The sequence below is a fragment of the Dasypus novemcinctus genome, chromosome 8 (assembly GCF_030445035.2).
Source record: "Dasypus novemcinctus isolate mDasNov1 chromosome 8, mDasNov1.1.hap2, whole genome shotgun sequence".
NCBI lineage: Eukaryota > Metazoa > Chordata > Mammalia > Cingulata > Dasypodidae > Dasypus > Dasypus novemcinctus.
Window position 1 is genome coordinate 80241319 of NC_080680.1, and position 16526 is coordinate 80257844.

General features: G+C 38.2%; 1 protein-coding gene across 2 annotated transcripts in view; it reads left to right on the forward strand.

Moving 5' to 3' along the window:
- Positions 1-16526, forward strand: part of LOC101438270 (phospholipid-transporting ATPase FetA-like) — a 216293-nt gene that overhangs the window by 107650 nt on the left and 92117 nt on the right. For both annotated transcript variants that reach the window (XR_011649425.1, XM_058302050.1), the window contains exons 5-12: positions 3872-3985; positions 4823-4921; positions 7067-7128; positions 8643-8715; positions 9051-9121; positions 10177-10259; positions 11913-12071; positions 14037-14125. Coding sequence is in view for 1 of the 2 variants with exons in the window: in XM_058302050.1 (XP_058158033.1) it covers positions 3872-3985; positions 4823-4921; positions 7067-7128; positions 8643-8715; positions 9051-9121; positions 10177-10259; positions 11913-12071; positions 14037-14125 (750 nt within the window). In the remaining variant the exon portion in view is untranslated. The remainder of the gene's footprint in view (positions 1-3871; positions 3986-4822; positions 4922-7066; positions 7129-8642; positions 8716-9050; positions 9122-10176; positions 10260-11912; positions 12072-14036; positions 14126-16526) is intronic.

Genomic DNA, 16526 nt, shown 5'->3' on the forward strand with positions numbered 1-16526 from the left:
ATTACTTCATTTAACTCGTACAACAATCCTAATATTAACACACTGCCCAAGATTTTACAATGCCAGTTCCATTCCCCAAAAGTAACCACTTTTAACAATTTGGTGTGTATTTGGTATGTATCTTTCTAAATATTTTTGCATATCCATCTATATCTACAGCTGTATCTTATCTATGTAAGTAAATTTGTCTACAAATATATGCTTTTTCTTACACAACAGAAAACATAGTTCAACAATTTTCTTTTTCACTTAGACATCTCTCCATGACAATATATATACATCTATCTTATTCATTTAATAGTTGCATAGTTTCCCATTATATTGATGTTCCTAAATTTACTTAACCAGTCTTTTATTGATGAACATTTGAATGTTTTCAGTGTTTTTCTCTGATAAGTTGTCCTGAATTAGCACCATTGTACATATATTTTGACACCAGTATGAATATATCTTATGAGAGTTTCCTAGAAGTGAATTGGCTGGATCAAAAGGAAAATGCATTTAAAATTTTTATACTTACTGCCAGATTGCACTCTAAAAGAATGTATGCATTTATACTTCTATCTAGAGTAGTGACTGCCCATTTCTCCACATGCCTGCCAAATTGGGTATTCTTTTTAATCATTTCCAGGCTTTTAGATGAAAAGTGACATTTTCTTATCTGTCTTTCCTTAATTTTGAGTGACAGTCATAATCTTTTCATATTAATTAGCCTTTTGTATTTGTTTTTCTGGAAACTACCTATTAATCCTCTTTGCCTATTTCTATTGGATTGTTTATTTTTTCACTTATGAATATTTATGAATAAGTAACTCATAAAAAGATACATAGTGAAAAGTCATTTTCTAATACCCCATACTTACTCACATCTACTCCCTGTAGGGAACCACTTTTGTTAGGTTCTCATGTATTTTTTAATGCTTCTTTTTACAAGTAAAGCAAATACAAATATATATTCTTGTTTCCTTACTTTCTTACAATATTCTGCACCTTACTTTTTCCACTTAATATGACTTAGAGATGTTTTCATAATCAGTACATAACTTTTCCTTCTTTTCTTTTTTCAGCTGCTTAGTATTTCCTATGTAGATGTAGCATCATTTTTTTTTTTTAACCAGTCTCTTATAAATGGGTATTTTGGCTGTTTCCAGTCTTTTTCAGTTAGTCACACACATATATTTGTAGTTGCTGGGGGATATTAGAGTTTGTGATTTCTGAGATAGAGAGGTTCTGGATAATAACAGTGTTCAGAGTATCACCATGGGAGCAGGTTTTCTCCATCTCTCTTTAAGACCTAAATAAGAAGCACTGTAGTGCAGTAAAACTAGGTTTTGGCACCAGACAAATCTAAGTTTGAATTACAGTTCTTCTCCTTAGGCAAGTTATTTAACTTCTCTGATCTTCGGTTCCCTCATCTGTAAAATGGGCATAATAGCATTCACCTTACATGGTGGCTGTGGAAACTAAACTAATTATGGTTGTGGAAAACACTAGTTCTCTTTCTCCTAGAAAATATTAGCCCTTGTTAAAAGGGTACATGTCATATTCATCTATGTATCTGCAGTTCCTATCACAATGCTTGGCACATACCTGACATTCAGTAGATAATTCTGAATAGTTGATGAATAAATAACAGATTTGACTGATTATGAATTTAATAACCATTTCATTTCTCTGGCCCTGACCATTGCTCATTCTCCCTCTGGTTTCTCTGATTTCTTCAACTCTGACTCCTTTTTTTCTTCCCTATCCCTAACTACTGATACTCATTATATTCTTGGCTTTCCATTCTCCTTTATTCCCCCACTGAGCCTTAAGTCAGCTATTGCTACCCAAATAAATAAATAACCCAACTCAAAATCCACCACCTCCATTGTGCTGGAATTTCATCACTACTGCCAAAAGAACTGAACACTGAGTAAGTTCATATTTAAGCAGAAGTTTTACATTCTTGAGATACTGCTTCTGGTTTGACATTTAAGAGTAGAACAAAACACTCTTGTTGCCAAGTTGGTGGAGAAGTACTGGTATTTCTATCTTGAGGCAGAATCAGCACATGGTTTTGGTCTTTGTTTGCCTCACAAATACTATCCAAGTATTAGAAACCTGAAATACACTAATTAGCTGTAAAATGAAATGGACCAATTGCTTCAGTAAGGCCTTCTTTCAAAAGATCTTTGAATTCAAGTATCAGAGCCCATTTGGACTTAGACACTGAGAAATTCAGAGTATCTTATGATAAAGCTAGACTATTTCTATGTTAAAATAATATACTCTCAGGGCTAGAAGGACCCTTAGAGGTCATTTACTTAGAGCGCCATTCAAGACAGACACATGAGAATACATTTTGTCTTAATTCTTTTTCAGCCCCCCAGTTTAGCCCAGCCCAGGGCTGTTAACAGAGCAAGCCTGAGAAACAGATAATGTCTGATTGGTTATTGACTGCATAACCATGGAGAAACACCAAAGAAATCTTAGTTTTAGCTTGAGTCTTTGAACTCTAAGTGCTATAACCATTTGACTAGCTTCTCTTCCCTAGGGAAGGTATCTTGGGCAAGGGTTGACTGGATAGCCTATCTAATGTCCTGGGCAGTGGCCCAAGATTCAAGCTTTAGTCTTAGGACTGAGAGGTTTGAGTTTTCCAAGAAAAAGACTTTGATGTCCTCCCAAGGCATGGACCAGCAAGATTCTTCATGCTTAAGCAGTATCTCTACTCCTGGACCTAAGGGTGGGTTGCTTCTTTTGTTTTGGCCTTGTAGATGGAGAAGATAGGGAAGAAGTCCTGTCCTTAGGGAATTATTTGGTCTCATTTTTCTACTTTTCTAGAGCCCTTGACATCTGGCTTCTTAGGACTAACAATTAAATACCCAAAGGTAGAAATTAAGGTGGTCCTGTTAATACCTTGAGAAGAGGTAGAGAAGTTCCCATTTTCACTCAGCAAAATAGCAGCTTAGATATAGGCAAAAAGTATTTAGACTCTTTCAGGACAATTAGGGGGCAGGTGATTCTCCAGTGCTGATAGCAGTCAGTATAGAACCTTCAGTGGGCTAAGGTCAAAAGAGAATTCTTTGCTTTCAGAGTTCGACATCCTTCAACACTGAAAACAACATTAAAGACACAACAAATGAGTTTGCCAGGTGAAGAAAAACTGAATTAGAGCCGGAGTAGAGCTGACAGAAATAGCAGACTTGCCTACTATTTAAGGCTAAAGCAGGATATTAGGAGCCAGAGGGTAAAATTAAACTGAAGAATTTTTGATTCCATGAAAGGAAAGCATTTGGATTGTTGCACAACTAGATTGGGTTTTAGGAAACACTATAATCACAATTCTGCAACTAACTGTATAGTATTGGGCAAATAATTTGTCTTTAGTGCCTTAATTTACTCATCCTCAAAAGGTGATAAGATAGTACTAACTCAGTAGGGTTATTGTGAGAATTAAATGAGTTATTAAATATAAAACACTTAGAACAATGCCTTGCACATAGTAAGTATGCAACAAGTGTTATTATTGTTGATTTTATCATTATTATTAACAATAACAAAGAACTAATAAACAAATAACTCTTTCTAGGGCAAAGGAGATACATTCTGCCCCCAAAGAAAATCCCACATTGAACAACCTTGCCATCCTTGCATCCTCCAGGTTTCTCTAGGCCTCCGGGAAAGGTGTGGGGTGGGGAGGAGACTCCTATACTTCTTTCCTCCCTCGCTGTGGTGGCAGGAATTTAGATAGCTTTTTCCTATTTCGCTAACTATTCTTTGCCATCTTTGTTTTTGTTAAGACGGGGAAGAGGGTAGATATTTATCAACCCAGAGTTTTGAACTGCCTTTTGTTCCTCTTCTTGTTCTTGTTTTCTTTCACTCACAGAACAATACCATCAAGACCTCAAAATATAATATCTTTAACTTCCTGCCCATGAACCTATTTGAACAGTTCCAGAGACTTGCAAATGCATATTTCCTCATTTTACTATTCCTACAGGTATTGCCTCTTGGGGCCTTTTATACAGAGTGTTTTATCAACCTCTCTGCGGTCAGGTTATATAATCAGTATTTCCTCCTCCCTAAACTGAATGATGTCTTCCCTCTTTTTAGGTAAAAGGCATAGTTATCCTAGGGTCTGAGAGTCCAGACCCTAGGAAAACTGTGGTTAGGATTAGCCAGAGTGAAACAGGTCCCTGCAATAGGAAGGAGACAAGGCAACTGAACGCCAGGGAAGGGGAGTCCCCTCTTCATGGCTACATGGCCACAGTTTCAGTTTGACCGTAGGAGGTCAGAGACTCTTCACCCCAAATACAACTGCACTCACATCTGAAATTATCAGCACCCACCAACTCCTCCATCTTGTCCCAGCCTCCCTGACAGAGAGTTAACATGAAGGAGTGCAGAGGAAGTAGAACGATTTAGAAAATAAGAGTGCCACATTCAAAGATAGGGACAGATCATCTCCCTTCTTCTTATGCTGAAGAGATGTGAGAGTGTGTGTGGTTTTCCCATGTCCACTCTTACCCCCTACTCCCCCGCCCAATGCCTTTCATTGTAAGGGGAGATACAGCCCTTTTCCATCAAAACCAAGATGGTGGAGTTGAGGTCAGATAGGTGGCAATTTACAGTCTTCTCTTTTTTCCTCCTCCCTAAAGAAAATATTTACCTATATTTTTGGGGTCTTATAGAGGCTACAATAGTATGAAGTAACTAGGATAATTGAATTTATTATGAACCTATGGAGGTAAAAATAGACTGGATGTGGGGGGTTGGGGGGCAATATATTGTCCTTTAAGGTTTCTGACCCAAGATTCTCTCCCTTTCCCTCTCACAGTTGATTCCCCAGATCTCCTCCTTGGCATGGTACACAACTGTGATACCCCTGATGGTGGTGCTGTCCATGACAGGAGTGAAAGATGCCGTCGATGACTTGGTGAAGTGACTTCCTGGGCCTCTGGTCCTTCACTGTATCTAGTCAGGGTGTGGGGCAAGAAGAACTTCCCAGAACTATATAGTACTAAAAAGAGCTGGGGGGGGGGGGAGGGGAAAAAGATGTTTCCTTTGTTTCCTTATATCCCGGAAAAATATGAAGTTCCTTTAGGCCCAAGATTGGTGGTCAATGCACAGCCAAAGAGGCAATGTAAGGACTTTCTCTGTCTTCCCATTACCACCACTTTTAGCCTCTCTTACAGGATTCCTTTCATCTCCTTTTTAATAATGCAGCTTTGCGCTCATCCCTCTTTCTCTTTCTCTTCTCCCCCTTCTCCCATTTTTATCTTCCTTATCCCTCTATCCCTTCCTCCCTCTTTCTCCTGTTCTTTCTTTTTTGTCCCTTACCTACATTACCCTTCTCTTCTCCAACTCTCCCTATTTTCTGTTCCATCTTTCAATTCTATTACGTATTCACAGCTAGGAATCCTCTGGTTTTAGAAAGCCTCATGGTAAATGCAGAGGCCAACTTCTCTCCTGACCTTGAAAGAAGAAACTAGCTTATATTCAGTTCTTCAGAGATTCCTTTTTGTTCTTACAGCAGGCCTGGCGCAAAACGTGAGGGTAAGGACCAAGTACCATGCCTACTAGTGAGATTTGAGAAGCCAGTCCTGTTTACCTACTTGTGGCTTCCCTAAGAGAGTTCTTCTGATTTTGCAAGAATAGATTTTTAGACCAACATTTGAGAGCAGTATTTTTCTCCAGCTTTTAATTTTTTTAACTTTTATTTACATTTATTGTATGCTGAAGTTATTTCTGAGCCATGGGTTTTTGTTTCTTTTAAGATGTCTTTTTTTTCTGTGCAACCTCCTCTTTTGGCTTAGTACCAATTTCTTCTTTTTCTATAATCCATGAGCTCTGTAAGCAACGATGGTACATCTTGGGGACTTTGTTCACCTGGATGTGTTCGATGACCAGAGAATCTACATCTTATCCCTTAAGTTCAGCATTACTCTCTGCATTTTTAAGCATGTGCAACAAAAATTTAGCACTCTTTTTGGGCCACTGACCCTGTGTCCAGCCCCACTGTTTGGCCTGGGCACACCTACCAATGCCACCGTTGTAATGACGGAACAGTACACATTGCTTCTCTAAAGTGACATCTTTCAGATACTTGACTTTCAAATATGCATACCCTTGATGGCCTGGGCAATTTTTTGGGTGTTCTTAAAGTGAACATGAAGATTTGAACCTCTTGATTTACGTGATTTTGTGGGGTTTTCTGGGTCAAGGAAATAGTGAGCCATTTTCAGAGATTACCTTGGATTGCTTATGGAATGAACTTCTCCAGCTCTCTAACTCTGTTAACTCTTAAAACCTAAAATTTGTACATGTGGTGTTTAAATTTCCATCACAATTCAGAGTGAAAAAAATGTAACTTTATTTCTCTGTAAGTGAACTCAGTTTAGCTGATAACTGCCCCCCCCACCCTTTCCAATAAGGGCTGAAAGCTTAATTTACTAATTCAGAGTAACCCAATTACTTCTAGTTTAGACGTCTCTTTAGGATAAATATTCTTACAAATTCCAGTTTCTCCACACTCCTCACCAGTTCTACCCTTTTCCTGAAGAGTAATCTCAACTGAAAGGAGGGGATTTATATAAGTTCTGGCATCAGGACATACGCTGCATTTGTCCCCATTCTGTTTAGTCTTTGAATATTGGCCTCTTTCCTCACTGCACCAGTTGTGGAAGGAAGCTTCTGTATGTTTGGAGGTAGAGGTGTGCTTGAGAATAATAGCCTTCCCTATACCTACCAAAGTATATGGAACTCTGTGATCCCACTATTATCATTAGTCTCTGGCATAAATTGTTTGTTTTCATTCCCTCGGGCTTTGGCTTTTGATACTTAAAGCCAAGATTTTATCTCTTTTTTCTACCTGGTTTCTTTGACTGTTCTCACTTCCCAGTTTCCCAGAGGCAATCACCTTTAGCCTTTTGATCTGGTCTTACTAATAGAAGGACTTGGGGTTTGGGGAGAAAGAAAATTACAAAGAGGGGGAACTACATTGAGTAATATTCCAAAATATTGTCCTCCTACATACAGTTTGAAATGTCTATTTTCCAAACCTTTTCTTTTGTAATTTTAGAAAAGGCACCAAAGTGACAAAAAAGTCAACAACCGTCCTGTTCTGATACTGGTGAATGGCAAGTAAGTCCTTCTAGGGAAGCCAATTTAGGTAGGACCTTCTCTTGGAGAGGGCTGGCCTTGACAAAGCCAGATATGCTGGGCTCTTTGGAAAGGTATTTCAGAACAGTAAAAAGAACCCCAGATTGGACATAAGAACTTGTTTCTAGCTCTAATATGCCTTAAACTTTCCATATGACCTCAGACCTCTCTAGGTGCCATGTTTCTTATCTATAAAGGAGAGTGTGTCTCTCCCCCTTAGAAGATGCTTGTGAAAATAGAAATGAAATAATATATGTTAAAGCAATGAATTAATTATAAAATGTTTTTAATATGTAATAAATTAGTGCAGGGGTCATCATGGAGACATTGTCTTTAGAACATTAAACATTTTAGTACATTCTGATGTGGTCTATTGACTATGCTACTACAGCCTTTGCTCAGGTCATCTGTTGACCCCACTGCTGTGGTGTTTGGTCATAGATATCTAAGATATTGGGCCAATGCTTATATTCAGTGGGGACATGAAAATTTTGAACAATTTACCTTTGGCAGGAATGGAGGGAGGCAGGCATGATCCACAGCTTTAATATAAGGCAAATTATGAAGAATATTATAAGAGATGCAAGATCTTTGGGTACTTGGCGTAATAGAATTATTGCAAGGGGGTAGTTAAATTTTCAAAGTGCTCATGACAATGTATACATCCTCCTTAGACTTTTATTAGGGAAGAAGGATTTATGGACCCTTTGTAGTTGGGAAAGTTGAGGGACAAAAAAGAGGAGGGAAGAGACCCAGTATTATTATAGAATCTGTTTCTACTGTCAGGCTGCCTTTTATTGGAAGTAGGGATTTGAGGAGCCAATAAAATTGGCACAACCATGTGACAGAATACATTTTAGCTATCAAAAAGAATGAGCCAAAAAATTTTTTTAAATAAAAAATTTAAAAAAGAATGAGCCACATCTTCTATAAGTACTCTCCAAGATATATTATTAAATAAAAATGCAAAGTGCAGAAAATTGCATATCTAGTGTGTAACTTTGAAAAATACACTTTATGTGATTATGTTGTAGATTGAATTTTCTAGAGAAAAATGCCAACAAAAATTGCTAACAGTGGTTTTCCTTTGGTGAGAAAAACTAAAGGTTGGGGAGAGAGGAAACTTAGTTTTTTCCTTTATACACTTCTGTACTATTTGAACTAGTTTTTACCATTTGAGTATATTACTTTTACTTAAAAAATAATTATCTGTGTGTATATCTACATACACTTTTATAAGATTTTAGGAAAATCCTTATTGAGAACCATCTTCCTTCCCAGAAATTGAAACTGCTTGCTTGGACTTCCTTAAAATAGGGTCTGTCTCCTCAAGTAGTATAGTCTGAAGTCAAGAGAATTGGGCCCTATTCTTCATCACATACCAATTTGGTCCTTTTCTGAGCCTTGACTTCTTTCTTTCTTTCTTTATTGATTGTCAAAACAGAGCATTGGGGAAACTTTAAGAGCAGAGATTCAAGTGCCATTTTCTTCTACAGGGTGAAGAAAGACAAATGGATGAACGTCCAAGTGGGAGATATAATAAAACTAGAAAATAATCACCCTGTCACGGTGAGTGCTTCTTTTGGCTATGGCTTTTTCTCTTTTGGCTTGAGTGGATGCCAGGGAACCCTTTCAGCACTTCTTCTGCTCCCACTGCTTTTGTTGACCTTCATTTGCCTCACTTTGCAGATTCCGTATATTCTTATCCATCTACAGGTAAAGTATTAGTACTGTTGGGAGAGTGAGTGTGGTGCAGTGATGGGTCTCAGACAAAGAAAGTAAACCACATGCCTGTAAATACTTAAAATAGGCATCAGTTCCTGGGGTGACTGCTTTTGTCACACTGTAATGTTAAAAGCCTACCTTCCTGCTTTCCTTATCTTCTCTGACTTTTCTGACCACAGGCAGATATACTATTACTCTCTAGCAGTGAGCCCTACAGTTTGGCATACATAGAAACTGCAGAACTGGATGGGTAAGTGTTCCCTCCTGTCACTCCATTAAGATAATTTAGCCAGTGTAGGGTGACTCCTCACTGAGGGAGATACATGATATGGGGAACAAATTCTATTCCCAGATGGAAGCTGGAGTGCATAAGCCAGAGAGGCTAGAAATATCCATATGAGAGAAGACAGAAAGCCAGACTCTTGGGTCCCTTAAGTCTAAGGCTGAGGTCTTGACAGCAATAAATAAGTATCCAGGGATGCAGAATCTGAGCAAATAAACACCATATTCTCCATCCTAAAATGAAGATGCTCTGTCTATATTCAGTAATGCTGAGTAGCCAAAAAGAGGTTAACAGACTGTAAAAAGATAGAGTTCCAAAGTTTGCAGGAGGAAAATGACTATGGAGGTAACTATTTACTGGTAAAACAACCATGTTCTATAAAGGATTTAAGGTATAAATTAACTAAGGTGAAAAGCAAAAGTTTTAGGAGGAATGGGGGCCATCTTCAGAGAGCTTGTCGTTTGGAGTTTTGTATTAATCTGCATTCTTACAACTCTTCCTCTTGGTGCCCACAAGCTTATTGAAATGTGTCTCTATGTATGCCCAAATCAGCAAACTGTTGATTGGGGTCCCTTCATGGGTCCTATAGATATTTATGGGTACATTGATATAAAGAATCTGTTTCCTTGAATGTGTGTATAGTTTCTTCACCAGAACCTGCTCTCTGTTCTTGAAGGGAGCAGTTGCCACTTCCAGGGTGTTTTGTGATATTTATTCAACTTCTTAAGAGCATGTGGCCAGCAAGACCTCATAGGTTAAAGTAGTGGCGATTGTTGAAGACAACAAGTGGGGAGTGAGAGGAGAGTAAGTAGGCAAACGCTCTGCTTCCTTGCAGAGCCTTTCTAGCTGGATACTCTCTATGAGAGAGGGAACAGTGGGAGTGACTCTATAGCTCAAACCTGTAGCCCAGCCTCTGCTGGCAATACCTATTTTCTAAAACTCCATGAAGAAGTAGGATGAACTAGATCTGTGCTGTCATGCACATGTCCTGCACTCTGGTGGCTATATGTCCTTTACCCTAGTGAAACCAACCTGAAAGTGAAGCAGTCCGTCTCAGCTACCAGTGAAATGGACGATAACTTGGAATTGCTGTCTGCTTTTGATGGTGAGTTAGGAAATAAGTTTGCCACCCAAGTCTATAGTCACAATATTTTCATCAATTGACCAATATAAAACCTTGTTTTATGTATGTATGGGTCTGGTTTTTTTTTTCCAAAGACATGTTCAGATTTTAATCTGTGTTCTGTGGGTGTGAACCCATTTGTAAATAGTATCTTTGAATATGTTTAGGTGAGTCATTTGTGAATAGGATCTTTTTTTGTTTGTTCGTTTGTTTCTCTCCCCTTCCCCCCCCCACCCCAGTTGTCTGTTCTCTGTGTCCATTTACTACGTGTTCTTCTTTTATCCACTTCTGTTGTCAGCGGCATGGCAATCTGTGTCTCTTTTTGTTGTGTCATCTTGCTGCGTCAGCTCTCCATGTGTGTGGCGCCATTCTTGGGCAGGCTGCACTTTCTTTTGCGCTGGGCGGCTCTCCTTACGGGGCGCACTCCTTGTGCATGGGGCTCCCCTTTGCGGGGGCACTCCTGCGTGGCATGGCACTCGTTGCGCGCATCAGCACTGTGCGTGGGCCAGCTCCACACGGGTCAAGGAGGCCCGGGGTTTGAACCGCGGACCTCCCATGTGGTAGACGGACGCCCTATCCACTGGGCCAAGTCCATTTCCCATGTATGGGTCTGTTTATAGGCAACTTATTTAATATATATCAACTTATCAACATTAAACTTACTGCCAACAGCACTATAGCACATGCCTGAATTAAGTTTATCTAACATTAATATTTCTCTATAAGGCATATCACAATGTTTTGCACTTAGGAACGGAACCAGACAGCACTTTAGTACTACGCTTAGGGGCCATTTTAAATAGCTGTCACCAAGAAAAAGCACAAAAATGCAAAAAAGTGGCATTAAATATATCATGAAAAGGACACTTGCTTATAGCATGAAGCAGAAACAAGAAGGCCGAGTGTCACCTTGTTAAACCTGTGCTGGAAACGTGTGCTTTGGGCAGCTCAAAATTTTGCCACCCTTCACATGTCCCTGAATGACTGCAAAAGCACTGCAAATAATCATTTTAGGGTTGCAAATCAATTTTAGCAAGTAGATGAATTCTCAAATATGGAATCCACTAGTAATAAGGCTTCATACACACACACACACATGAACACACCCATGTAAGAAATTATTGGAGGGATATACTCCAAAGACTTAAACAGCACTTTATCCCTAAACAATGGGTGAATTTTACTTTTTTCTCTCTCCTTTTAGTATTGTATAAATATTTACAAAGGGCATATTTTACTTTATTGATCAGGAAAAGGTCAAATTGTTTCCATTTTGAAAAAAATACTAAGGCTAACCTTAACTTAGTAGTTTTTGAGTTTCTTGAGATTCAGAGCTCATATGATCCAGCAGTACTGATGGCGATAAATTATTATGCGGGTCTGTCTTTCTCTATATGATCCATGTCACATACAGAATTACTCTTCTTTGAGCTCATAAACCTTTGTCTGTCTTCTGCAGGAAGCTGGTGAGAAATGAACATCAGCTGAGAGAGGATAGGAAAAAGATGTCTGTGTACCTTGAAAGAAGGATTTTCTTTCCTTTTTTTTCTCTTAAGCTTCCTTCCATCCTATTCGGAAAGGCATCCTAGTAGGAAATTACGAAGCAAGCTTTCTTAACCCTTCATTTTTCTGCAGGACACGTGAGGTATGAGCCTCCCAGTAACAAATTGGACAAATTTGCAGGAATAATGACTTATAGAGGGAGAAGGTACCGCCTGGACCATGAAAAGCTACTGCTCCGAGGCTGCATCATCAGGAATACACACTGGTGTTATGGTTTGGTGATTTATACTGGTACGTTTCACCATAGTGAGACCTTGCTTGCTCGATCCCATTCATTACCAAATTGAGGGCACTTAGTTTTCAGGATGTGCATCTAGCACTCAGATATGGCTTTGAGATTAGATAGATAGATAGATAGATAGATAGATAGATAGATAGATAGATAGATAGATAGATAGATAGATAGATAGATAGATATGGTAGATGGATAGGGATGGCTGGCTGGATGGATGGCTGGATGGATGGATGGATGGCTGGCTGGATGGATGGATGGATGGATGGATCGATGGATCGATGGATCGATGGATGGATGAGAGATTTTTTTAAAAATTATTTCTTATGAAAAAAATGACTTCTTTTTTCCAAACAAAGAAATGAACCACCAGCATATCAGTTCTGCTTTTGTTAGAGGAAGCCTTTTTGTTCTAAGATCACAGGCCACACATGAGTCTTTCCAACCTTTTCTGGACACATGATATGTAGACAGAGGATGTACACCTAGAATTAGCCTGTGAAGAGGGCTCTCCTTAATAGTACCTGCTTGTGGAGTACTCCCATGAAAAGAGAATTGACACAATGCTCACTATGGAGAAGAATATAAAAGTTTACCGTGACCTCCACTTCCTTTTAGAAACCTGAGGTAGGGTCAGTCTTTCTAAAGACCCGTTGAAAATGTGATCCCTTGAAGTTTCTAGGCTCAGAGCCAAACTTCTCATGACTTCAAGGCCTTCAAAGAATGCTTAAGAGGAAAGAATGGCATAGTTTATATTGCATTCTCAGTGTTTGCCCACTTAAAAGGGCAGTTCCACCTCCCCCATGTGTTGTAAACATTGATGAAATTCCTTCATTAGAGCACGTTTAAGAATAACAGATGGTAAAAAACCAGAGAAATTGCAACTTATGGTTTCTCGTAAGCCTCTTACTTTTTCTCTGCAACCATATATCTCTGGCCATTAATTTCCAACTCTAGTCCTAATGGCCATTAAAAGCTCATTATGGGGCCATTAAAAGCTCATTATGGGAAGTGGATGTGGCTCAAGCAATTGGGCTCCTGTCTACCATATAGGAGGTCCAGGGTTCGATACCCAGGACCTCCTGATGAAGGCAAGCTGGCCCATGTGGCAAGCTGGCCCAGGCAGAGTACTGGCCCGCACAGGAGTGCTGGCCTTGCGGAGAGCTGGCACAGCAAGATGATGCAACAAAAAGAGACACAGAGGAGAAACAATAAGAGAAACAGCAGACCAGGGAGCTGAGGTGGTGCAAGAGAATAATTGCCTCTCTCCCACTCTGGAAGGTCCCAGGATCAGTTCCTGGAGCTGCCTAATGAGAATACAAGCAGACACAGAACCCACAGCTAATGGACACAGAGAGCAGACAATGGAGAGAGGGGGGAAAAATAAATAAATATATCTTTAAAAAAAAAAAAAAGGTCATTACTTCTACTTACTGTCTGCCCTGTCATGAATAAACATGAAAGTCTCTATTTTTCAGCCCCAGAGAAGTCTCAGTTCCCAAGCTTCCACTTCAGGAGAGATCCCTCTCACTGCCGTTTCCTTTCTCCCCTTCCCAGTTAGAAATGTTAAATATAGCCTGGTCCAGCAGTGGGGTTCCCCAAAAAGAAGGTGGGGATCTCTATCAGAAAATCCATTCTCTAAGCTAAATAAACCAAATGCTGTTGAGAGAGAAGCTTGTGGCTCCTAGTCTGACAACTCATCTGTGAAAAACTAGATTGTCTAAGGTGCTGCAAGAAGTGTTAGTCAGCACTGGTTCATTTTACAGAAGTAATTATGACTCTCTTTAGAAATAAGTTTTCTATTCTTCTGAGTTGTCGGAACCAACCTTGAGCCTTTCTCCAGGGATGTATCCCTGGCATTGGTTAGGAGGTTAGAATATGTGATCATAAAAAGTACATTTCAGTCCAATTTTAAGCTACTGAGTGAGTGATTCTAAGAGTTGATGTCTCCCCTTTTCACTTAGGGCCAGACACCAAATTAATGCAAAACAGTGGAAAGACTACCTTTAAACGAACACACTTAGACCATCTCATGAATGTCCTTGTGCTCTGGGTAAGTTAACAGATTTTTTTCTCTGTTTCTATACAAACAGACATACTTCTCCTCCTTGCACAGGAGTAGCTGGTATTTTCAACTTGGAATTTAGTTGCTTGAAAATCTCAAGCAGTTTCAGAATCTCACTGACTAATGTTGGAGAGAAAAAAAGAAAGATTTATAATAAAATTATAATGAAATTTATAATGAAATCTGTAGTTGAACTTCCAATGTAGATGATAGTTACAATTTAAGATTTTATCTTTTGATTATTCATACCAAAATAGATCAATGATCCTGCTATAGAAATTAAAACACATGTATTTACTCATAAATCAATTTTAATTATTATCACTTTAATAAAACCTTATTTAGACTGGTAGAGTACCTTACTTACACCAATGATTATAACACTGTTTCATTAGAGAAGTCTTGAGGTCTGCTGCAGGGCAATAGGGGAAATCAAGTGGATTTTGTTCTAGCCTTCCCATTTGGCATTTACTGTTTCAGAAAAAGCAGCTTCACTTTTGTCTGTTCTACAAGATACCATTTGGAAAAAGTAGAGGGTTCTGATGCTAAAAATGAAACTTGAAAAGCACTACAGTAGCTTTAATAAATTAGCTTTAATAAGATGAGTTTAAACTGAAGACTAATCAATTTATTTCCATGCTATCAGATAGAGGTTACCTTTATTCATATTAGATATAGACATTAATTTGTTCACCCAAACAACTTTGCATAACTGAACAGTTCCAATGCTGTCTATACTTAATTCCATAAATTTTCATTTTTATTTTTACTATGTTGTTTAGACTCTGAAAATTCAAAAGTGCCTTTTCTTTCTGCACACTTCTCATTATTATTTGAATTATAAATTGTTTTCTGTTTTATTTATGATGAGAAATATCACAATTCCTTTTATAAATCGTTTGGATTTAGTAAATGGGATTTTATATGATTTCAATATTTTTAAATTTATTGAGACTTGTTTTGCTACCCAGCATATGGTCTATCCTGGAGAAATATCCATGAGCACTTGAGAAGAATACATGTTCTGCTGTTTTGGGGGTGCAAAGCTCTATATATGTCTGTTAGGTATAGTTCACTTATCATATTATTCAAGTTCTCTGTTTCCTTATTGGTCCTCTGTACAGATGTTCTATCTAAAGATGAGAGTGGTGTACTGAGGTCTCCACTTATTATTGTAGAAATGTCTGTTTCTCCCTTCAATTTTGCCAGTGTTTGCTTCATGTATTTTGGGACACCCAGGTTAGGTGCATAAATATTTATTATTGTTATTTTTCCTTGGTGAATTGCTCCTTTTATTACTATATAATATCCTTCTTCATCCCTTATAACAGTTTTGCATTTAAAGTCTATTTCTTATGATATTAGTGTAGCTACTCCAGTTCTTTTTTGATTACTATTTGAATGGAATATTTTTTCTAAACTTTGACTTTCAGCCCATTTGTATCATTGTGTGTAAGGTGTCTATTGCAGACAGCATATAGATGACTCATATTTTTTTTTATCCCTTCTGCCAGTCTGTATCTTTTTATTGGAGAGTTCAACCCATTAACATTCCATGTTATTACTATGAAGGGATTACTTGCTTCATCTATTATATCTTTTGGCTTTCCGCTGTCCTATCTTACTATTATCTGGCTTTTCACCCTTATAGTTACCCTTACTAGTTATTATTTCTACACTCTTCTGGCCTCTCTCTCCTGTCTTTTCCTTTCAGGTTGCAGACTTCCTTTAATATCTCTTACAAATCTGGTCTCTTGGTGACATACTGTCTTAGTTTTGTTTATCTGTGAAGACTTTAAACATTCTCACTTTTGAAGGACAGTTTTGCTGAATAGAGAACTATTGGCTGGCAATTTTTCCCTTTTATTACCTTTAATATATCATACCACTGCCTTCTTGCCTCCTTTGTTTGTGATGAGAAATTGGCACTTAGTCTTATGAGCTTGCCTTGTATGTGATGAATTGCTTTACTCTTGCTGCTTTCAGAATTCTCTTATTATCTCTAGCATTTGACACTCTAAATAGACAGTATCTAGGAGTAGATTTGTTTGGATTTATTCTGTTTTGGATATATTGTCCTTGGATATTGATATTTGTCTTTCATAAGGGTTGGGAAATTTTGGGCCATTATTTCCTAAAATATTCTTTCTACCTCTTTTCCATTCTCTTCTTCTGAGACATCCATAACATGTATGTGTGTTTTGTACTGTCATTCAATTCCCTAAAAGCCTATTCCTTTTTTCCATTCTTTTTGCTCTCTGTTCTCCCGTGCTTTCAGTCTCACAAGTTCTGTCTTCTAATTAAATTATTCTTTCCTTGGATATTTTAAATCTGCTGTTATAGGCCTTTAATGTATTTTTAAATAAAATTTTATTGAAGTATATCATTC